This window comes from Colletotrichum abscissum (assembly GCF_030869225.1).
Source record: "Colletotrichum abscissum strain IMI 504890 chromosome Unknown Scaffold_11.1, whole genome shotgun sequence".
NCBI classification, from domain to species: Eukaryota; Fungi; Ascomycota; class Sordariomycetes; order Glomerellales; family Glomerellaceae; genus Colletotrichum; species Colletotrichum abscissum.
In genome coordinates, this window is record NW_026849999.1 from 126,886 (window position 1) to 149,724 (window position 22,839).

At 52.2% G+C, this 22,839-nt stretch overlaps 6 protein-coding genes across 6 annotated transcripts; 3 read left to right on the top strand and 3 right to left on the bottom strand.

Annotated features, from left to right (window-relative positions):
* Nucleotides 1-2,108: 2,108 nt before the first annotated feature.
* Nucleotides 2,109-3,687, top strand: CABS01_05401 (major facilitator superfamily transporter; the record flags this gene model as incomplete). The annotated part of the gene is made up of 2 exons (XM_060538771.1): nucleotides 2,109-2,304; nucleotides 2,375-3,687. 2 exons carry the CDS (start codon nucleotides 2,109-2,111, stop codon nucleotides 3,685-3,687), a joined length of 1,509 nt encoding a protein of 502 aa, XP_060405033.1.
* Nucleotides 3,688-7,104: 3,417 nt separating this feature from the next.
* On the top strand, nucleotides 7,105-7,502 carry CABS01_05402 (uncharacterized protein; the record flags this gene model as incomplete). The annotated part of the gene is made up of 2 exons (XM_060538772.1): nucleotides 7,105-7,245; nucleotides 7,314-7,502. The coding sequence occupies 2 exons, from the start codon at nucleotides 7,105-7,107 to the stop codon at nucleotides 7,500-7,502; spliced, it is 330 nt and encodes a 109-aa protein (XP_060405034.1).
* A 516-nt stretch (nucleotides 7,503-8,018) lies between these two features.
* Nucleotides 8,019-8,487, bottom strand: CABS01_05403 (uncharacterized protein; the record flags this gene model as incomplete). Its single annotated transcript, XM_060538773.1, has 4 exons — nucleotides 8,019-8,135; nucleotides 8,195-8,221; nucleotides 8,298-8,312; nucleotides 8,374-8,487. 4 exons carry the CDS (start codon nucleotides 8,485-8,487, stop codon nucleotides 8,019-8,021), a joined length of 273 nt encoding a protein of 90 aa, XP_060405035.1.
* A 2,693-nt stretch (nucleotides 8,488-11,180) lies between these two features.
* Nucleotides 11,181-13,079, bottom strand: CABS01_05404 (major facilitator superfamily transporter; the record flags this gene model as incomplete). Its single annotated transcript, XM_060538774.1, has 5 exons — nucleotides 11,181-11,434; nucleotides 11,499-11,740; nucleotides 11,795-12,227; nucleotides 12,289-12,769; nucleotides 12,903-13,079. 5 exons carry the CDS (start codon nucleotides 13,077-13,079, stop codon nucleotides 11,181-11,183), a joined length of 1,587 nt encoding a protein of 528 aa, XP_060405036.1.
* Nucleotides 13,080-18,885: 5,806 nt separating this feature from the next.
* CABS01_05405 (uncharacterized protein) lies at nucleotides 18,886-20,955 on the top strand (the record flags this gene model as incomplete). The annotated part of the gene is made up of 6 exons (XM_060538775.1): nucleotides 18,886-19,223; nucleotides 19,355-19,513; nucleotides 19,587-19,736; nucleotides 19,798-19,909; nucleotides 19,971-20,160; nucleotides 20,408-20,955. 6 exons carry the CDS (start codon nucleotides 18,886-18,888, stop codon nucleotides 20,953-20,955), a joined length of 1,497 nt encoding a protein of 498 aa, XP_060405037.1.
* A 185-nt stretch (nucleotides 20,956-21,140) lies between these two features.
* CABS01_05406 (FAD binding domain-containing protein) lies at nucleotides 21,141-22,793 on the bottom strand (the record flags this gene model as incomplete). Its single annotated transcript, XM_060538776.1, has 1 exon — nucleotides 21,141-22,793. The coding sequence occupies one exon, from the start codon at nucleotides 22,791-22,793 to the stop codon at nucleotides 21,141-21,143; it is 1,653 nt and encodes a 550-aa protein (XP_060405038.1).
* Between the last annotated feature and the right edge of the window lie 46 nt (nucleotides 22,794-22,839).

A 22,839-nucleotide genomic window follows, 5' to 3' on the forward strand; every position in this document is an offset into this window, starting at 1 on the left:
AGATCTGCACTCAATTCAGATGGCACATACTTGGTACTCTATCTGGGTGCAGCATTTCATCTTTGAGGGCTGAGTCTAATGCCTCATGGAAGCTAATGAACAACTCTCTTGCAGGTGACTATTAGTGAACGGATGCAACGGACATTTTTTATCGCATCAAGAGTACGACAGATGCTATTCGGAGTTCTGGTCGGACTAGAGGCATTGTGCCCGGCGCGTTGAATCAAGGTTCCTTGTCTAGGCTGATGCGGGTTTTCAAGCCACCAACCAGATACAGAGCGAGCAGCAGAAACATAAAGAAGGGGGCCGACACAACCAGTAGGCTTGCAGCCTCGAACAAGCCTACCCAAGCATCTACGGATACTTCTTGTTCGGAGAAGCGGAAAAGATTTATAATCGAGGAGACAAATTCGTGATGAGTTCGCGTTCGGGCCAAGGACGCCAAGCTCGGCGAACGGCTTTCAAGACATTCTTTACGGATATACTGGGGAAAGGAAGAAACTTCAATCTTGACAAAGCGCCACCCTCGTCCCAAGTCTCTGGGCGACATCTTCTTTTGACGTGCATGGGGAATACTTAGGCTACCCCAGGCGCCCAGGCCAGCCTTCAGCGTTGCGACGAGGATCTCGACCAAGTCCTCGGTCGGGAACCACGTTTTGTGGTGTCAGAGGAAATGGCACTGAAACGTCATCCTCAGGAATGCAGACCAGATTTGCGGCCACGTGAGCTGGTAATTGCTTGGTTTCCTACTCTTCTACCCTGGTGTCTTGCCTGGGTGTCGAAGTCTTAACAGCATCTGGGCAGCAAACCTCGGAAAAGGCAGGAGATTTCGAACATTTCGAAACGGGCTCGCTCACGTCACTATTGTTTAAACTCCGCAAGACTCCGCGCCCCATCGTTGGTCGAACGCAACCCTTGCCGGCCACATATCCCGGAATAGGAGTAGAGCGCCGACAATCTTGACCGTAATAAGACAGGTCGTGCTCAGTCGGTGAGGACTCCATTGGACGAGTTCATTCGGACCTTTCCCCACGCTGCCCACTTTGTATCTCTCATCCTCCCCCAATCCCCGTCCCACCACGCGCGGAGAAAGATGCTTGACACGCTTGAGTCTTTTCCAACGCCAGCCAGACGCAAGGCGATGGATCTCAACCGGCACTTGTCGCGAATTGGTGGCTAGCTAGCGGGACCATCCGGTGGAAACTTCGGTCCTACCTTGAATCAGAGACATTTGACCCCCAAACTCGCGCGACTTTTGGTCTTCTCCCACTTTCAACTAAAGCCAAGAGCCAAGAGAAGAAAACTGTGGGATTCCCCCTTGGGGTGAAGCTGGGGACTGGAGTACAGGCAAGAAAAAGTTGGGGGAGCGCTATTATCCCAAAGATTCCACTTCGGGGCCCTCCAGAACTCCAGCTGACCGTCAAATCCCGAGCCATTGGGGGCAACGGGGCAATTGGAAGCTGGTTCGACGGGTTCGTTGCCCCCGGGATGCAAGGTGACGTTCCCCGCGGATGGAGGCGAGAACGAGCTCCGTGTAACGCGCGCGCTCTCTCTATTCGGGGTTTTCGAGTTGTCAACCTCAACCACTCCAAGAGTCCAAGTCACTCACTTCGCCGTTAACCCCGACCTGAACTTCCCCACGGATGGTCTTATCCCTCCCCACGTCATCCTGGTGCGGCCGAAGAAGCTCCATGTCCAATGCAGCAGCTATCGCGTTCATTCCAAGCGGCCGCATGCCGCGACGCTGGGCCGAGAATCTGGACTGCAACCAGACCGAACTGGGGATTGGGGACTCGTACCAGATCCCGGCCCATTTTCCGAAATTCTTACCTCTTACGCGCGTGTACTTTTGCTGTGATGGGTGAAGCAGGTTTCACCCCACATAAAAACGTTGTTGAGGGGCAGTGGTTAAGTGTTTCCCCGCGACGATCGGGACTTGCCCGAAGCCTGCCGCCGCTTTATAACTAATAGCTTTCCCATCGTCCTCCTTCCCGAGTCAATCTCGAGTCAATCCAGACGACCTCTTGATTCCTTGTTCTGTCTCCCATCCTCTTTCCTCAACGCACTCTCCCCTAGTTGTGTAGAGATCCGACAGGACAGTCGCAAAGATGGACTCGACTCAGAACGACAAGATCACCCAAGGCGCCGACTTCAAGGGCGCCGATGTCGATAATGTCGAGAACAACTACACCGACCCCAACGCGCCCCGGGCTATGAGTCCCGAGCGTCGCGCGGCAGTCGAGAAGAGCATGAAGCGCAAGCTTGACATGCGATGCTCTCTGTTTGTGCTCATCTACATCATGAGTATGTTTCACTAACCGAGACCTCATCTCACTTGATCGCGGACTTGTAAACTAACGTGGCATACCCTCAGACTACCTCGACAGAAACAACATCGCCGCTGCCCGTCTCCGCGGTCTGCAAGATGACCTGCAGCTGGACAACAACGAATACGCCACCTGCCTGAGTATTCTGTACGTCGGCTACATTCTCATGCAGATCCCCTCCAACATGGTCATCAACAAGATCTCCCGCCCGTCCTGGTACATCGCCGCCGCCATGTTGATTTGGGGCATGATCTCAACCCTCTCCGGCGTCACCACAAACTTTGGAGGCATGGTCGCCACCCGTTTCTGCTTGGGCTTCATCGAGGCCGCCTTCCTGCCCGGTGCCCTCATGATCCTGTCAAAGTGGTACACCCGCCGCGAGCTCACCACCCGCAACGCCATCCTTTTCTGCGGCAACCTCATCTCCAACGCCTTCTCCGCCCTCATCGGCGCTGGTGTCCTTTCCAACATGCAGGGCGTCCTCGGCCACGCTGCCTGGCGCTGGCTCTTCTGGATCGAGGGTGCCGTCACCATGGGTGTCGCCATCTCCGCCGCCTTCATCCTTCCCGACTTGCCCACCAACTCCCGCGGCTTCACCGAGGAGGAGCTCTACGTCGCCCAGCTGCGTATGACTGAGGATGTCGGTGAGGCTGACGCCGACTCGGATGACATGGGCCCTCTTGACGGTCTCATCATGGCCGTCAAGGACGTCAAGATCTACATCATGATGCTGACCTTTACCGCCTACGTCGTCGGTCTCTCCTTCAACGCCTTCTTCCCTACCCTTACCCAGACCTTGGGCTTCGGCTACGTTCCCACCCTGCTTATGAGCTCCCCTCCCTGGGCCTTCTCCTGCCTTATCTCCCTCATCAACGCCTGGCACGCCGATCGCACTCAGGAGCGCTTCTGGCACATTGTCGGCCCTATCTGCGTCGGTCTCATCGGTTTCGTCATCTCCATGTCGACCCTCAACGTCGCCGCGCGCTACGTCGCTCTCTTCCTTCAGGCCAGCTCGTACGCCGGCTTCATCGTCTTCTACTCCTGGATTTCATCCTCATTCCCGCGTCCCCCTGCCAAGCGTGCCGTTGCCATCGCCATGATCAACGCCTTCTCCCAGCTTGGTAACGTCGCCGGATCGTACGTCTGGAACCTCAAGGAGAATGGCTTCCGCAAGAGCTACGGTATCGTTACTGCCATGTTCGGTGTCACCATTGTTGGTTGCTACATCTTCAAGGTCATTCTTGACAAGCTGAACAAGGAGCTTGAGCAGAGCGAGGCGGCTGATACCGCCAACAACACCAGCGCGGAGGAGGCTGAGGCTTCGCACAGGCTGGGCAAGGGTTTCAGATACCTTGTCTAAGCGCTGCGAGTTATTATGTGAAGTTGAAACCATACGGTTTGATACCCCAAAGAGCGTATTGTACATTAAAACCACAATCTTGCCATGCTTTTCGAGGCTCGTGTCAATCACGGTATATGGCAAGACTTATGTCGATAGAATGGATTAATGCCATAATGAATTGAAACGCATCGAGCGAATCAAGCAAATTTACCACTGAACACACAACCATCTTGTCCACTATTGTGAAGTCTGAGTGAAGTCCGCACTAAGAGATTGAGCATTCCAGCCACGGGGCACGCCGCAAGACTCAAGCTGCAAAAAGGGGGCAGAATTGGAGTAATTCCCCAAATCACAGGAAGAAGAATCTGCAAAAGTGAGTGGAGAAGAGAAAAGTTCAACTCTGCCAAGTATCGTATGGCCAACTTCCTCCGTGTCAGCATTAACGCCGACCACATTTTACTTCCGACAATATGAAAGCCAATCTCGCGATTCCCACTCCTCACCCGGCCAATCCCCGGGTTTTCCCAGATCCCGCACTTTTTCTTGACTAAGATACGGATACCTGGGGGAAGATTCCGGAGTCGGCCTTCACTCGGCCCTCCACGCCCTCCACACCGCCCCGCGTCTAGGATTCGGACTGTGACCGAGCACGAAAACCGGACGGTTGTCTCGAAGCAAGGATTTTACTCCATGAACTAAACTGATGGGTCTTTCGCGACCCCGCCATCTCCTCTTCTCCAAATTTCCACTCTCGTGGTCCCACTTGGGTTTACAGTTCGGGTGAGAATCCTTGGTTAACCGCGGGACTCGGGAGACTGGGGCCTTGTCGACCTTCCGCCCACACCACGACCCCAGACGGGAGTTCTCATAGCCGGACAGGCCCGTTTGAGCGAGAGGCTTCACGTCAGCAAAGCTCCCAGCAGGCACGGCACGTCGACTCAATTGGTTCTGAAATACTCGTTTGTAGTCATTTCGTGTTTCCTTTGAAATTGCCCAAAAACACTTGATGCCGCAACTGAATTCTCCTCACTAGAATTTCATCCCGGAATAGAGCCACAAACCCAAACTTGAGATAAGATGAGTCAGAATAGATCGCCAACTTGAACCAGGCACAGTTGCGAGAACAAGTTTCAACGGGGTGTTTGTTATAAATATCTACTCACCAGTGCGTATCTACTTAGGAAACTTCTAGAGCCGCTTCTTACATCCCACTACCTTAACGTTATATGTACTAGCGATGTCTAAGGCTAAGCTTTTTGACACTTCAAGGGGCAGTGACCCAACTCCAAGGCACCGGAATGACAGCCAAGCCACGCGAATGCACTTTGAGATGCTCCATTCGATCAACGCTATTTCAAACTCGGGGTGTCGTCGAGAGGTACAGGGCCATGACTTGCATGCTGCAAGACCATCCCGCCGGCATTGGCTGACGTAGATCACCGAGAAAGGCCCCTTAGATTGATAGCCGACGGAACCTAGGATGTTTTACCCCTCTTTGCTACATGACCGGGAGTATCCGTCGACAGCCTTGATAGATGATCGATCCTGCGGCTCACCTTCCTTCTTAAACCCGGAAGCCACATGGTACGGTTCACATGCAGACAAGCATGATGTGATTCTGAGTAACGCGCGCCTTGGCTGATTCAGCCTCATGTCTTGACTAACATTAGCTTATTGGCTAGCTTATATGGCCAAACATGGCATTGTTTCTGTCGATAGGGGTTGTTTCGATTGTCCGATGGCAACTCATCTCAACTGACTGACCATACACGACTGGAAGATGGAGTTGAACAGGGCTTGCTAGTGTTAAGCAGTTAATTCAAAAAAAGAAAAGAGAAGGGCAATGTCTCCTTCAATTTGAACGAGGAGTATCGTCTTCATGTTGCAAAGCATACTTATCGAGTGACTTTCGTAGGTTGTCCGAAATTATTAGCCTCCACGGGCTTTCATAATTGCGGAAACCTCTTTGATATGCCATTGATCTTACTGCTAGGCCAAGTGCAAGGTCCAGTCCTCAAGGAATTCGAAATCTTGGTCAATTATGCATTTAGGAAATTTGTGACTGATATGGGATCAGAACTTAGCCGGTCCTATGAATCAAAAGGCACATGTTCATCCTCGGTCAAGAATAACCCGAAGACTTATCCGCTCTCTTGCTTTTCAACTGGGGCTCTGTGTTTGTTAGATCAGGGGTTCACCCCACTTCACGATGGCATCTGGGTTCAGTTTCCTGCCAGGGATTCTGTGGCGGCATACCTGCCTGTAAGGGCGTAGCGGTCTTTTGCATCTTTCCTTGCAATATGCCCTGATGCATCGTAGCTGTGCGTCATGCCATAGAGTTCTGCAAATTACCTGCAACGGATGTTCTGCTCAATCATTCATTTCTCGAAGCGTTGTGGAACTAGGATGAGCAGGCTTTCGCTCTGAAACGGTGTGAGGCGTAATAGTGAAGAATCGTGGGATCACGATTGTACGTCTGTACTTATTTCTCTAACTCTCGTTTACAGGCTGATCATCAAAAGCCGTGACACCTCCTCGTTGCATACCCAGGCATTTCCAAAGCCCAAGGTCTGCCATTTCTTCCTTGTCTCGGTTGCCGACCACCTCATGACAGTGGCTTAGGGTCTCAGCGACAAGATTTCGGCTGATATGCGCGTCACCCGAACTTTTGATCGCCGACGGGGGATCACTAGCAGCAGCGAGCGTGCATGATGCTTCTGAGCCTACCAGCTTGCATGCAGCGACACTTTCGCCGTCGTCTTACCAAACTAGGTTTATCAATCGGCAATCATGTTTTCATAACAGATGCTTAGCTCGGTGTTGCCACTGGCTCGAAGTTGTTTAGTCATGGTTCATCACAAGATGCATACACCTCTTCCTTACACCTCTTCCTCATGGAGCTACGTCGGTGCATCAGTGAAGCCTTTGGTGGCAGACTTTTAGTAGTAGCAATTGTACGTCTGGAAATCATACGCCTTTAGTCATCTAGGGCAGGTTTCTCTAGCGTCGAGTACGTGCCTAGTCGTGCTGTTCCCACTCCATATGCCTAGATCGGGGAGACGTGTCTGATGGTCCCCGACAACCACAGCGTCAATGCTCATACAACGGCCAATCGGCCATAATTCTGAACTTCAATTCTAACGGCAATACATCACTGCACTGTTGATAAGTGATGGGCTGCAACAGAGTAGTTCGGATGACGCACGCTGTGACCAGAAGCAAGACTTCGTTGTACACGCTCGAGGCTTGAGCGCGTCGCCATATAACTTCAGGTCCCACTGGATCACTGAATGTCTTATGTACTCAGAGAGGACTTGCATTACTACAAATAATCAGTCTCACGGAATTGCTCTAGATATATGTACTGTTTATCATTGGAACAAGAACTTAACGACTTGCTGCTATCGGCTCATCTCGAATTCCCCACCTAGAGAAATGAAGGCGCTCTCAACTCTTCTTATTGTTGCGGCAACAATCACCCATGTATCTGCTGCACCAACAGCGGACCCGAAAAACCTCGTATCAAAATTGAGTCTCGAAGCGGAATATCACACATCCTGGTTAGAAGATCCGACTGTAGGGAACCCACCCCCTGACTCAAGATTACACGAAATTAAACGTCGCAGTTGGCTAACACATGATAGCAACCATGGCTTCGAAAAAGAGCGAGAGGACAAGGGGACCGTTGTGATCCTGGCAGAGGCGATTGTGTGACAGGCCTTGGGTGTTACGGATGCGGGGGACACTCGCCAGTGTGTCAACGTGGGCCAGGGTCAAATTTGTGTTGTCATCGAGATAGCCAGGCTTCCGTGGCTATATGCGATAGAACGTAAGAGTAAGGTGGTGACCGAGTGTTCCGATAGGTGTTGGTTGTGATCTGTTCATGTCGATAATTGCGTCTAATACATGCAGTGATGGTGACATAGGTAGCCCACGAGTGTAGAAACAAGAGATCCAGATATCCTACATATATGCACATAGTTTTGGTTATTATGAGAGTTTCTTCGTGAGGTGTGCTGGGCTTTCATTCTATCGAGGTACTTTACTTACCTGTCAAGAGGGGCCGCATCGATGCCGTTCTTAGCCATACCTACACCAACATTCTCAACTTTGATGAAGAACGCTCTCTTCAATTTCTTTCTCAAGCATATATACACAAAATCCACCTTGTATCAATCACTTCGTGGCGTCAAAGCTCCCCAATTCTCTCTCTCCACCCACCCCATGATAGCAGCATGTCCACCAAGACCATTGACTAGTGACGTTCATTGAGACCAGCCCGAATCATACTGCGTTAGCTACCAGTGAGGCCTACTCAGAAGCATGATACTTGTGCGTGCCCATCTCCTTTATTTTGGGGGACGTCTGGGCTTTCCATTGCGGCCGGGCCTCCGGTTATTATTGTTATTGTTATTGTTGGGGCGGCGAGGTGGCTTGCCACGGGCCTCGATGGTATCGCCGAGTCCCTGTGATGGTGAAGTCAGCCAGTGCTCTAACATAGTATGTGCTTTGCGTCAGAACATACAGCGACGGCGTCAAAGTCAGGTTGTTCCTGTGGTTAACCTAGTCAGTTGCGAGCACCAATAAAGGGCTTGAGCTGGGTACATTCCAGGTCAGGGAGAACTCACAAGAGCCTCGTTCCTCTAGTTGCCCAGACCCGTTAGCATCCGACTTTGTTACAACTCATAGATTCCATCAACTTACCTCGGATAATTCTTGAACATCAGCCCCCATCTGCACGTTGGGAGCCGCCAGCGCAGCGGTGGCATAGAATGCAACACTAAGGGTAACGATGGTTTTGAGGGAAGAGACGAGCATGTTGAATATTCCTAGCCAAGTCTTGTTCGATATCCTGAAAGTTGTGTTTGTATGATCTGTCAATCACGGCAGCACTCAGACCTAGGAGCGGCTCTGCATCCAATACTTATAGGCATCAGCCACGTTAATTTCATAGAAGACAGGAGTTAGAGTATGTTGCTTTCAGTACCGTTCAATGCATGTGAACGTTCGACGCTCGTGGCCCATCACTAAGACAGCCTCTTGCTTCGATCAGAACGGCATATACTTTCACTTTCAAGTTTCAACAAGAAGTCTCAAAGGCCAAGGCTGCACGGCGATGGAGACATCGAAGAGGGGTTCGGCGTGGGACCAATTTGCGATCCCCCGAGAACGAGTCACGGCATCCCTATCAACTGAGTATGCTAACAGCACAGCCAACCATACTTACATGTAGGAACTATACGCGAACTTGGAGATCTTAGTGTCAAGATTTCATATGCGACGAAGTCTGTTCTGGTGGTGCTGCTTGCGGCACAACTGAGAGGCTAAGAATAGTCCCGCGGACCTCCCACCCATCTCATCTTTGACGAAACATCTGCCTTGATCGAGACAGGGGGCAGGGGTTCCTTCTCAGAGGCTCGGCAAATGTCGACTTGTCTTGGTAGTTGGGGATCGTTGAGCCACATGTTCCGTTTCGTTCGGCGCGATGACACGGCCATGATCGCCGGTGTCAAGAACTGCTCTTATGTGGATCAATATGATTTCCGTTAATGATACTCTCTAGTACTACGTGGGTTAGACTTATTTCCATATTTCCATCAAAGTAGATCGCTGGCCACCATAGAATAAGTTTCCTCTTGATGGCTGACAGGTTTAACCCCGCATTTGTCTTGACTTCCCGCTTTATATACAGAACCAAAACTAGTTGGGACTCTATCCCGCCTCTCCCGCAAAGAGCCTCTTTTGACCCAAACTCAACAGTCTGCCCATCCTGTGACAGCTCATGTTCAAAATACAAAGCTTAAATTGTTTGACAAGAAGTGTTTTGTTTGTCAGATTTTATTCAGACGGACCTCGGCTCCAAAGTCCATTATCTTCGCCGATCCAAAAGTCTGAAAAGGGCTAGCCTTTCAATCGGCACGAGCAAGTTGACACGGCGTCGCAATGCAACAATCCGTGGAACGAATCACCTGGATGGGAAATACAGAATCCAATACCGCCAAGAGTGTCTGGACTGATGGTGAATAATGAGGCTGGCATTGGACCCTGATTAAAGTTGACGAGAACGATCACGTTGAGAGGGGGCATAGGAGGGGCCATAAACATTTCATCAATGCATTGTAAGGCTGGTGGGAGCGTGAACCGCGCGCGGAGAGCTGAGGCCAAGTCTGGCGCCGAGCTTCGATCTCCCGGCCCGCCAAACCGCCTAAAACTGCTTCCAACGGCTGGAGTTTCTGGTCTGGATTAGGAAGTTAGATGAGCCCCGGGGCGATCTGCCCAAGGTTTGGACGACTAGCTGGAGTGCCAAGAAGGACATGGGCGGTATGTGGTGGTCAGTAAAGTACGCTGCCCGCTGGCGGCCATCGCTCTCCCGCTAGCAGCCGATGAACACGTGCAAGTTGAGCAGGATGTTGCGCGACTGGTTTCGAGGCTTCAGTCCGATCTGAAAGTAAACTTAGCAAGGAGACACTTCGAGGCGAGCCCAGGTCTAACGGGATCGGCAGAATTATCCCCCTACGGAAAGTTATGGTCAGTTGCCCCGCAAATCCATTGACTTGCCATGTTTCCGATGTCTGAGTAATAAGCAAGTGGCACGAGTAAAGTTCCCTGACCACACTACAAGTGGTGACGATGGAATGGGGTTGGCGGCTACTATCGTGAGCAGTCGCTTATGCTGCCGTAATCTTGAGATCTTAGCTTTGGGTTCTGCGATCGGTATGTCTAACGAGGCATAAGGACGCATACTTCTTCCATGTTCCTGTAAATTCATCTGCTTTCATACAAGATTCAAGAGTAGCCGATGTTTGATCTTGCACGTATATTGCTCCACTTCCTGCGACACCGAGAGCCTCGAGCTCTGCGGAAGGCCGAGCCGAAGGTGTGGTATTCCAAGGTGAACGGTGGCGAGCATCAGTCACCTCTCGTAAGGCACTGAGATGATTCTTTGTCATCTGTTACTCATAGATGTTGAGGCTGAATATTTGATCATCTGTCGTTGGCGCAACTCCATCTGCAAGCATATCTATATAGGTAGTTGTCAACCGCCGAAGTACCTTACCAGCTAAGATACACGTAGGCAAAGTAGAGATAGGAAATAGATGGACTTGATCGGGGGTATCTTAATTTGTAATGGAGCAATCGAACTTTCTAATACCTCGACTATCAATAACACGTCCAGCCGCACAATAACGTTCTTCCGCAATACGAGTCGTGCCTCTTGTGTGTACTGTTCGAGATTCTCTCTAGAATCGCAATAATGAGTGTTGAAACCGAGGAATCCGTCGAGGCTAGGTGTCAAGTCCCTCAACCCCTCGATGCGGCGTTCTTTTGCAAGATGCGAATGGGGTACCAGAATTAGAGGAATACTTTCCCTCTTCACTCCTCCCCGTATCGCTGTTACGAGGACATACCCAATAGACAGGTAAAGTCGAGGTAATTCAAATGCCAGGAGGCTATGTTTTTCTCGACGCGACACTGCCAGCCAGACGTGAAAATCAAATCTTCTGGCCAGTCTAGGAGCTTCTCTTTCCATATGGCTCAAAGGGAAACAGGGCGGATACGCCGGCCATGACTCCGAATAGTGCCGCGCAGACATACAAAGGAACCGACGTGGCGGTGTTGCCGCTGCTCGCCACGAAAGCAGACACGATACCCATGAGACGGTTGAAGGCGACGGCGATACCGTTACCCGTGGCGCGATGGGCTGAGGGGAAAACCTCGACGGTGTAGGCGTAGAGTGTACCGTAGTAGATATTGATTGCACAGGCTAAATCCGGATGTTAGCTGGAAATGCTTTCAAGTTTGAGAAGGCTTGGAATCGAATTACTCACCAATCGCGCAACTGAGACCGATGTTCTGGTCAGCGGTCGACACTGCTGTGTAACCGAAGAAGAACGCCATTGAGAGCAAAGCGCCGATGGCCATTGTGTACTTGCGGCCGATGCGAGGAAGATTGGCAAGGTAACCAGCGATGATCGGACCGGGAATGCCAGAAATATTGGTCAACGTGTAGTTTCGCCACGTCTCGAATGGTGTCTCGGTGCTGTCCGGCACTCTCGAGGCAAGATATGATCTATCACTCTCGGTCAACCTCTATCGCACTCTTCAAAGTCTCTTGCGAACTTACGGCAGGAAGACGTAGAACAGGGGATAAGCCAGACCGATCAGCGTCCATGACAGCCAAACCAATACAGTGCTAAGCGTCATTCTTTTGGTGTAAAAGAGACCCTTGACGTGAGCGCCCAACTCGCGAAGCACAAACTTGAAGTTGTTTCTGCTCTGGCCGGCGTTCTTGATCTGGCCGCACGCCGTCAACTTCTCCAGCGTGAGCGAACAGGGTCGGTTGTACTTTTGCGCCATCTTTTGATAGTTGCGCACCAGGTCTTCATCGCGGCCGACGCTGAGGAGGTACTTTGGCGTCTCCTGCAGGCGCATGACGGTCACTCGCGCAACAGACGCGACGAAGACGAAGGCACCCGAAGTGAAGGAGACGTAGCGCCAGCCGGGGTTGTTGGACCAGTTACAGTCCATACCCTCGGTGCAATTCCATCGCTCCTGGGCTAGGAAGCAGTCAGCATCTTACTGATCAGTTGCAAAGCCGAGAGACCCATCGCATCTTACTCAAGAATCCCCACGCAATGAAGCCCACCAAAGCCTGTCCGAAACCCCACCACAATGCAAGCGCCGTGACTGTCCACTGCTTATTACTCGGCAGGAATTCAAGAAAGACCGTCGGATCGAGCACCAGGTTACCGCCAGCTCCGAACGCCGATAGCGCGGTGAAGAAGCCCCACGATTCGATATTGGGGCTCGCACCCGAGACGATTGTCGCGAGCGACGTGATGAGCAGCGTAACGTTGAACGCGATCCTCCGTCCAATGATATCCGCGCCGAAGCCCCAGAAAATCGCTCCGATGAGCAGGCCCACGTAGAGCGAGACGGTGCCGGCGTTCGAGTAGGTGGACGGCTTGCCGAGTTCGAGCATCGCACCGGCGTTGGTGACGGACTGGACCAAGGCGATGAGCGAGTCGACGGCGTAGCCGAAGCCATTGAGGACGAAGAGCTTCCAGTGGAAGTTTGTCCAGCCAATTTCATCGTTTGCCTGGTTTGGTTAGTTTCTATAGTTAAGCGGTTTGGCAGCATTGAGAGCTGTGTTGGCGGCGGACGTGTCTGGGTGAGAGACTCGTGAGCCCAGACTCTGGAAGCTTTTGGTTTTTTTTTTGGTTGGTTCATACGTCATTGACGAGGTGCATTTTCATTGCGAGCACGGGGTCCTCGCCCTCATTTTCCAGAATGTCTTTTGCCGAGCTGACGGAGGTGTCTTCGATGTCAGAGGCCGGAGCCCCGGAGTCGACCGTCTTCTTCTGCGTCGCCGGATCGAACATCTTTGCGTCCGGTTCGTGATGCATCATGAAGTTGGATGCTGGGTGGTTCGGAGGGAGAGGGATGAGGCGAGGACGAGGAGAAGCGGAGCGACAGAATGAGAGAGGGAACTAGGCGTAATGAAAGCAGGAAAATGAAAAAAAGGCAAAATTCAGACGAGTTAAAAAAGGTCCAAGTTGTCTTTACTGCGGGGTGATTTTGTGAGAGAGGAACGAGCCTCAACCAATGTTACACGACCAAGGGAAATTGGCATAGGGCGAAAGTGTTCCACTATTGTACTTTTGATTTTGAGATCATGTCGTTGAAGCTATCCTGTTCGTCGTCTGCCGGCCCGCTTCCTATCTTATTCGCTTGGCCCATCTCATAGCGCGATTAAGCTGCATGCTGGAAATGGCATGGTTCTCTTGCGGTTACCATGCTCAAACGCAGCAGGTATTTCCCCGAGTACAGCAGAAAGCAAGACACCACCACACAGAGAGCTTAGAAGACAGTGGAGACCTGAGCGAGCTATCTGATCCACCATAGGTTAGACGGCGTAAAGCCGGGGGCTTCTCCGCCTTCGAAGACGAACTTAACGAGGTTACGAGACTCTAGCAAACGATATGAACGATGTCTTATTGGACACAGCACTTGTCGAAGCATCGCTGACACCACTCTTGATGAAACGTTTCCGTTAGTGGTGCTTTGGCGGGAGAGCCATTCGCCAATGACGTGCACGAACATCACCCCACGTGCGAGGCGAAATTGGAGCTCCCGTCGAGGTTGGGAGCGGATCAGCGGGTAGGACACTTTGGCGAAGACACAGGCACACAGGAGAGCACCGCGTTGGCCGCCGCCATCCACGGCATCCTTGCGGGTCGGGATGAGCCTGTCTTCGATAAGAGAGAGGAGGTTCGCGGGCCGCCCAGGTACCGAGTGTAAACTGTCATCTTCGATGCTTAAAGGTAGGTGAAGTCATGTGACTTCTCCTGTTATTCCCGTACTTGAGGAGGGGAAATCAAGTATCGGGGAAGATTAGTGAGCTCGAGCTCAAGATAGGCCGTCTCTGTGCCCCCTCCCCGTTCCGTCCCCATAATTCCCTTGCTCCATCCTCGGCCGTTCCCCACCCGGTCCCTTCCGGGCTTCTCCGGGTTATTCCGGGGCCTATCACCCGGAGGAGCGGTCCGCTTCCGTCATTCCAGCATAAAAGTCGCTGGTGTAAGACGGATCAATCCGGTAGGTGGTTTTGCAAGTGATGCCCCCCTGCTGTTGATTTGCCTCTCATTGCTGTTCGGCAGTTGTTAACCTTTGCTGAGATAAAGAGATTGACGCAAGCCCGAGATAACAACCCATGTTCGAGATATCTGTCGACAACGAGCTGAAGATATGTGTTGATGGGATCGTGGTGTATGATGAAGTTCGTTATTTCGCATGGTATGGCGAATGCTAGGCTGAGATATCTTCCTCAACGTGGTCAGCTTCGCCCATTACACGAGTTCCCTGCCTTGGGTATAGCAAGCAGAAGCTACAGCGAGGATCCTGACAATAGATATCACGGGTGGATCGCCATCTGAGTCTGGTATTCCAACAGAGATCAGCCCAACGACAGGAATATTCAAATGACTTTCCGAGCCAGTGGGAGATGAAACTTAAAGGTCAAATAGTTCCTTGTTGGCATCCGAGTATATATCCCACCCCACGCATCGGCCGCCTAACGTGATGAAAAGAGCCATTTCCTGGAATCTAGAGTCCCTGTCGGAACCCATGTCATAGAGATAACGACTGCGTCATACGATCATGAGGGCGATGATGAATCAATTTATTCGTGCCACTTACTACACGTAAAAGGTAAAGTACGTGAAGGAGAATTATTTTGAGCCCTCACGCGACTCCCCATAGCATAGCTGACATATTGCCCTTGAGTGACTCTTACGGCTACTTCGCTTGGGGATCGAACTGGACTTCTAGCCCTACTGTTTTCGATGTTTCCATCGCTGATCAAGAACTACAACGCGTGGAGCATACGGGAACTCACGTGGAAATGCAGATGAGCTCCACAAACACAGGACCACGCTACCGCAATATTGACCAAATCGACTTACAAACCACTCTCGCAAAGCAGTGCTTGAAGAGCCTCAATGTGATGTTTTCGAGAACATAGAAGCAGACAAGTTTGGATATTCGTTGCCCGGCAACGCTCAGGATCCACCTTCTTCCTGGGTCGTATCGAACATGCATGTGGAAAAAGCAAGTTTGTACGGAGTAGTGTGAACAACAAGCTGCTGGAGCTGTCGCGACTGGCAAGTAACACTTATCGCGTCATCGGCCCGAGAATCTGGTTTGCCTTGCGATAGAACTGTTAAGGATTTTGATTACTTTCACGGATATGCTCAGAAGATCGCCGGACCGAGCATTTGGAACGCACTCCCATACGGATAGATGACGTATTTGACACATCGCCGAATACAATGCTTGCCCAGATTGCTGTCCAGTGGCAGTCGCGTGGGCGCTACCTTAGTGAACAATACCTAGGGACCAGCGCGACGGTACACAAACGCGGAATTGAACGTACACAACGGGAAGTTCCCAATTTCCGAGGCGGCGACTGGGCGATGCTGTACTCAAAGGGGCTCTTGGAACATGAGCAACATCAAAAACAGAAGCTATCCTCTGGCATCCCGTACAGCAAAGTTTGAGGTTTCAAAAGGCAAGTAGGGGTATGTTGTGAGTAGTGTAAAACCTTGCGCTTAAAGCTTCATTTTTCTTCCAAGAGACCTTTTTGCTAGTCGCTATCGGTAGTAAACTCCCGTTCGCAAGTAAGGTTTGTGATACATGCGACTAAGGGGTCCCGCTTTCTCACCGAGGTTTCTCCCCATCTCCAAAGTTTGGCCTATCCTTAAAGTGAAACCCTTGGGTCCTTCTTCGGAGCTAGATCCTATGGAAAGTATCGTGTTCTCGTCAACTCTTCAGGCTTCAATTCCTTCACTAATAGGATTCACGACTTCCTTTTGCGGGGCCTTTGCGGGTTCAACCAAACTGAACCAGACACAAACGGCAGACAATTCCCGGTGGGCGCGACACTTGACTGTCCACGGGTGTAGCCGGGGCTCGGAGGCGCAGGCACGAGATTGGGGGCACAAAGAACGACCTTCGGGCGCTGTGATTCCCGAAAATTGTGGCTGAGAACAATACCTATTACGCTTCGATCTGACATTAGGCCACCTCCAATGGAGATATGTGTATCCGTATTGCACGAAAAGCCTGATGCGATTTTATCGACGGTTGCAATGAAGACGCGATGCCGAGAAGAGCCGTATGGATGAGCAGGACCGAAAGGATAGACACCTCGAGTAAGAGTAAGCACCTGCGCCGCTGCACGGCAGGCAACGAGTGTCGATCATTGAACGAGCCTACGCGGGGGCCAGGGACTTTTTCAAAGGGGCCAAAAGGATGAATTCAGACATGATCAACCAATTTAGGCTCTATTCAACAGTCCCAAAAACGAGCACAGAGCCTGCAGGGAAGATCACGACCAGCATGGACAGCATTGGGCAGCCTGCTGTCAGGCTGACATTGCGCTCACTGGGCTCACTGCACGTAATTTTGCGAAACGCAGATCATCCCGTCTCGCCCGTCCGTCCGCCTAGTCACGAGGGCATGAGACATCACTCTAATAGTGTTCTGGCTGTCTGACAGACGCGCTGCAGGTTTACGGCAGCCCACAGGAGCTGGAAGCGATGCTACCACAGCCCTGATTACATCGACTTTCTGGCCCATTTGTGTTCCCAACGCGGTCTAGGTGGAAGACTCTTTTAAAGAACTTTGGTGACTGATCAGTGAACGAATGCTCGTGCGCACCCAGCTCTCCATCGCCCCATCGCCGGGGACTGGCGGCGTGCGGAGCTCTCAAGACGGACGGAGCTTCGACCCAAGTGCCCCGACAGAAATCCAATCTGTCAATAACCCTGCCATCGATGGGCTGGGCAGCAAGCTGACTGGGACCTCGTCGGCCAGCTTGGCAGCTTTGTTAGACTGTTGTGGATATACCTAGACGGTGGACATTATCTGCCAAGTTCTGGACCGATTCTGCCATCCGATGGTGCGGACTGCATCGAGAGCGAAACGCTAGGACTCGATGAAGACCTGAGCCCGATTTTTGGGTTCGAGACGGGTTCGACAAGCGGCCAAGCGCCCATGCCAACCTCCCGAAGTCGGGCTTTAGACTGAACTCAAAGAGACGCCGAGGGGAGGAATGGCGGTTAATTACGAGGTTAGTATCCTTGCCCTCACCGATCAGAAAGAGAGAGGCAGGGACGCCGTTGTGCGCCGTTGGGCAGACGTATTTTTATCACGGTTCGTGTGAAGGTTCACAAATCAAAGTCCCCTGAATCGGCAAATCGAAGAGTCTCTCACAGGACCCTAGAAAGTCTCACGCAGAGGACGAGACGTTTGCTTTCTTCGTGCCGTCCTGTCCGCCACCCGAGACTCGAGAGAGGGCGAGAAAAGTCTTCATTTCGACATCCGGTTCCCCGTTACGAAAGCGAATCACCAACGGCGCTTGGCTACATGGGTATCCCCATGCATCTCCATGCGGGGAAATTGGAACCATCGACCTGTTTAGTAGCTTAGGGCCCCGACAACCCGAGCAAAAGGGCAGCAGAAGCGGTGCAGAAAGTGTGCCAGTGTGCCAGTATCCCAGGAGCTGAGCAGCTCGTCGTCACAATGGCGCACACCAAGTTCTTCGTACTAGCCATGAGCAGTTACCGACAGACAGACAGACAAGCGTGACAGGGCCCCTTGGTCTTGACCGTCACGACGAGTGGTCTGTCTTGTCGTCCGTTCGTTCCATGTTTACCCTTGCAAAAGCAATGCTGGCGACCCTTTACCGTTCCCCCGGGCCATCGCGCGAATCACACCTCGTGGACCGCAGTCTCGGATCATCATCAATGACCTTTTTGCTAAAGTTTAGCTGCATGCAAACTCGGCAACCAGTGTGTCTTTCCTCAAAATACCCAACTCTCCCACCCCCTTCTCCTACGGCTTTCTTTCCTCCATTTTGTCCCTTTTGCGCTTCCTTCTCCTCCTTCGGCCTCTTCTGGGCCTCTCTAGTGCAGACATATCTAGCGCACCCCGTCTCCGGCCTCCTCCTGTGCCTCCCTTGCGTCCCTCCCGCGCCTTTCCCAGATCGAATGAACACGAACCCCGCGCGGTAATCCAACAGAAGCTAGAATAAAGACGGCTTGGCATTGGGCTGGGGTGGGTGGTAGTAGCTGACTCAGAATCCACGTCCTACCTACTTTCGCGAATCCCACTCCGTCCTCCCTTTTCCAATCCATTCCTCGGCGGCTCTTCTTTCAGCGACGGCCTTGCTGTGGTCGTTTCTTGCTCCGCCCCCGTCCTCCTCTTTAAACATCTGGCTGTGCTCTTTCAGGCCTTGTCAAGTTCGTCCCATCTGCGTTTCCCTTTTCCCCACACTTTGGACGTCAAAACGTTTCCTAAAAAAGAGCAACCACTATCAGAATCCATCCCTTATTCAGCACACTGGGGATCCCGAGACCTTGGTACCATCGGCCGCTTTCAGTCAAGGGGCAACTGCGCAGTTCGAATCTCATCAAAGAGAGAGAGCCCATCAAGATCACATCGAGTTACGGATATAGCAACCTGCAAAAGAGAAGAAAGGCCAGAACAACAGGAAACTCACTCGAGGAAGAAAAAGAGGCGTTGCGACAAGACGTACAAGAACACAACAATGTCAGCACCAGCATAACGGCCCTCGTTGCCGCCGCGCCCCAGCAGCCAGCCATCAACTTTACACTGGAACCCCGAACCCGACGACAAAACATCACCAACACAGAAATGTCGGCAGATGTGACCCTTGACATCGTCACGGCCAGCATCTGCGCCCTCCTCATCATCGTCCGCTGCGGCTACCGCATCCTCCTACGATGTAAAGTCCACGATACCTGCCACCGGATGTGGCACGTCGACGACGCCTACATGGCCTTTGCGCTCCTCCCGCTCATCGGCCGCACGACTTGCATCTCGCTCTCCTTCTACCTCAACCCGACGCACACATATGATGCCGCCACCGAAGAGGCGGCCGCGGCGCGGAATCTCAGCGTTGAGAAATTGGCAGAGTATTACGTCATCTCACACAAGCTGCTTATACCGGCTCGCATATTCTATGCATTATTGTATGTCGCTTACACCTACTTGCCTGAGTCTATTCCGCCTCGCCCTCACTGTTGCGACGGTGGTGGACTGCAATTCAAGGCGGTGTGTCTAATATTCGTCCACTGCTGACCTATGCCGTGTTCTTGTATAGCTTGTGGTCTTTGAAGCTCTGCCTGCTCAACTTTTACTCGCGCTTCGTGGACATTTTTGGATGGGGCAAAGCTGTCACGAATGCTCTTTGGTGGTTTATTGTTATTACGTTTTTTGTTATCTTGATACCCACTCTTGCGGAATGCCGGCCACTTTACTTGTAAGTTGTTGCCTACCTTTGTCAATCCGGCAAACGAAAGAGACGTCAAATGGTCTAACATTGTCATCAATAGCATGTGGTCCCCTGATCCTACTGGCGCAAATACCTGCCATCGCGCCCTCGGAAACCTCATCACAATGGCCGTCTTCAACATCGTTACCGATATTGCGCTTATCATCTTCCCGTTTCCTATCTTTCGTCATGTTAAACTCGACAGCAAAGTGTTCGTACCCACCCATTGAATCCCTCATTGCTTGATTTCCTGAGGACTAACACCCCTGTAGTAAGGTGCAGCTCGTGCTCTTATTCAGCATCGCTGGCGTTGTTGTCGTCATCACCATCATGCGACTACCCATGATACTGAACCAGGCAGTATCACAAAGATCTCGTTCCATGGTAGGTTTTCGGCCAGTGTATGTGATGCCGTAACGATCGCCCACTAACGAGTTCTGTCCAGTGGGCATCCATAGAGATACTTTGCGCCTGTATCGTCGCAAATACAGCATTCTTTTACGCCTTATTGAAAGACTACCAGCGAGGCCACGACTCTCGCGGGGGCAACTCAAGCTACGTGCAGCAGCCCGATTATTACATGCAAGCGATTCCTTCGCCAGAGTTGCGGAGGGGATCCTCGGCGCGCTCTGATGGTTTAGAAGTGCCGGACCATTGGTCAAGGGAGAGCAGATCAAGTAGATCTAGTAACATTCCTATTATAGCATGAATGACGAGATGATGGCGCCCGTATTGCACGTGTCTACCATCCGTGCGATGTCTCTAAGTAGGTTGCGACAAGGGACTCTAGTCTTTCTGCTAGCCTTGGAAGACATGTGAATGTTTGATGATCCCATGAGGACTAGTGCTGACTCTGATGTATTGACGTAAGGGGTAAATCAGCCAACTCGGAATGTCACTGCAACAAACTGCCATCTTCATTACCAGCTTCATCATCAAATCTCCAAATAACCAGGCTCTACCCCGCCAAGCAACTGCCCTCATCAATCCGCTCCTTTAATCAAGATCTATCGAGACCAGACAGGATGACTGACACCTCTACGCTCTCAAACCTCGCATCCTACACCTTCGGCGGGCTCTGCATCCTCTCCGCCCTCCCATTCGTCGGCATCCCGTTTCCCAACCGCCGCGCGGCAGACTACTACGCCGGTAAAAGCGAGTGGATGTCGCAAATCTTTCGCCGGCGTCTCACCCCCAGACAAGCCGGATACTTTGGTGCAGCGTTGCGCATCGCAGTCGGCGCCGCCGTCATAGTCCCCGAAATGAGGGAGCCCGCGCTGCTCTTCAACGGGGCTGTGGTCACGTATGGGACCATCAGGGCCTATGTAGATGGGCGACCTATGCTCCCGCAGTGGGGAATGTTAGCCGTGATTGCGGTTTGTCTTGGTCTTGGACGTTTATCGCAAGCTGCTTTGGTTGAAGAGCCGTAGCTCGCGAAAGAACGGGGGCTTTCGAGTTGTAATAAGCTTGGTGTGACTTCTAGAATGGTCAAGGTTGCACTGCTGTGTCATATGGTAAACGAGTTCCATGACGATCATGTCCATCAATATCGCATGACAAAACTGAACATCCTGATATTGAAGTTTTCGAGACACGGAGCATATTATCGGCTTTCTTACACTTTCCCATGATTCAGATACTCTTTCACCGCAACGTCCGCTTGCCCCGGACTATCTACATGCGCTAGCACTCGGTGATCCGGTCTCACAACGATCCCTTTACCGCCCTTGATTTCCCGGACCACACCATACCAACTCTCCGGTAAACCAAGGCCTGACACGTCAACAGCCCAGTCGCAAGACGCGAATGCAGGGTTTGCGCAGTGCAGCACGGTAAATCGATCGTAGGGCACGAGGTCCAACAGAGACAGCCCCTCTCTCGTGTTTCCGTGCGGCAGCCTTGCCCCGGGACACGCTTGCGGCACATAGACCGTCGGGTCATCAAGCAAGGCTTTCGTAGCGGACGGGTCATCGTAGATGAATCCGAGCTGGAGTGCAAGCGAGTCAAAGTGTCTACTCGCCTCCTTGACAGCTTCGCCCGCTGCAGCGGAAACGGCGCGGCGTTGGAGGAACGCATCCATGGCGAGGTCCAATCCCGGAGCTTCTTGTGCCTTGGCTTCTTGGAACTGAATAGAAAGGCCAACGAGAGAGGTACTGACGGAGTAGAACGCTGCCTCGCTAGCCTTCGAGTACTCGAGATTCGCTAGTGCGACGGGCCTACGCTCGCGCGTGAAGCTGGCGAGAAGGTCTTGGCTGCCTTTCCCGTATATGACGGAAGACAGCTTCCACACCAGGTTATGTGCGTCCGCGATGCCCGTGTTGAGGCCCAGGCCGCCCTGAGGCGGCAAGCTGTGCGCGGCATCACCCACAAGAAAGACGTGGTGCTTGGCGTCGCTGTACGATGATGCCACGCGCGGTGCCGTCTCCCAGGTGGTACGGAGGACCTCCGAGTACTGCAGACCCGGGAGACAGGCCTCGATTGGCGGTGCCTCCGACGACGGACCCATGACAGGGGTGACGTGGACAAAGGAGTCGTCGAGGTTGTGTGCGATGAACTCGCTGGGGTGCTCTGGGTGGAAGCAAAAGTAGAGCATGGCCTCGCGACCCGGCGGAAGCGCGGCGCGAAGACTGCCTTTGCAGACGATGGACTGATAGACGTGGCCTGGTCCCATGGATTGGAAGTCGATGCCGGCTGTCTTTGCTCGCACGGTCGAGTTGACGCCGTCGGCTCCGATAATGAAATCAGCCTGGATGCTGTGTCTCTCGGTGCTGATGTCGTTTCCTCGTCCAGTGGAAGTGCTGCATGAGACGATACAGCCAGCTTCCTCTGTATCGGTGATATCGACGGAGTCGACCTGCCACCCTCTTCTGATTTCAGCGAGGCCCGTCTCGAGTACGGCCTTCTCAAGCAGCCGCTCTAGCTGCGGCTGCGGCCAGTTGACCAAAGGCTCAGCCGTCAAGTTGCGCATCTCGTCGTCCTGGCGTTCGTAGGGGAAGCAGCCAATCTCAGTATCGGCCAGGCCGTAGACAAGCCGAACATGTCCGGCATCTTTTGGGTTGGCTGCCTGTCGTCGAATGTAGGCTACATCCAAGCCAGCCTGGCGAAAGATTTCGAGTGTCGACGGGTTGATGGTGTGGGCTTTCGGGTGCTCTGATATGCTGTGACGTCTCTCCAAGATGATGCACTTAATCTTTTGACGGGCGAGGAGATAGGCTGTGAACAAGCCTACCGGTCCTGCACCTGCGATGACGACGCGTGTCTGTTCCATTTCCTGATTGTTGTCTTAGTGCCAAAAAAATATATACATAAGGTCA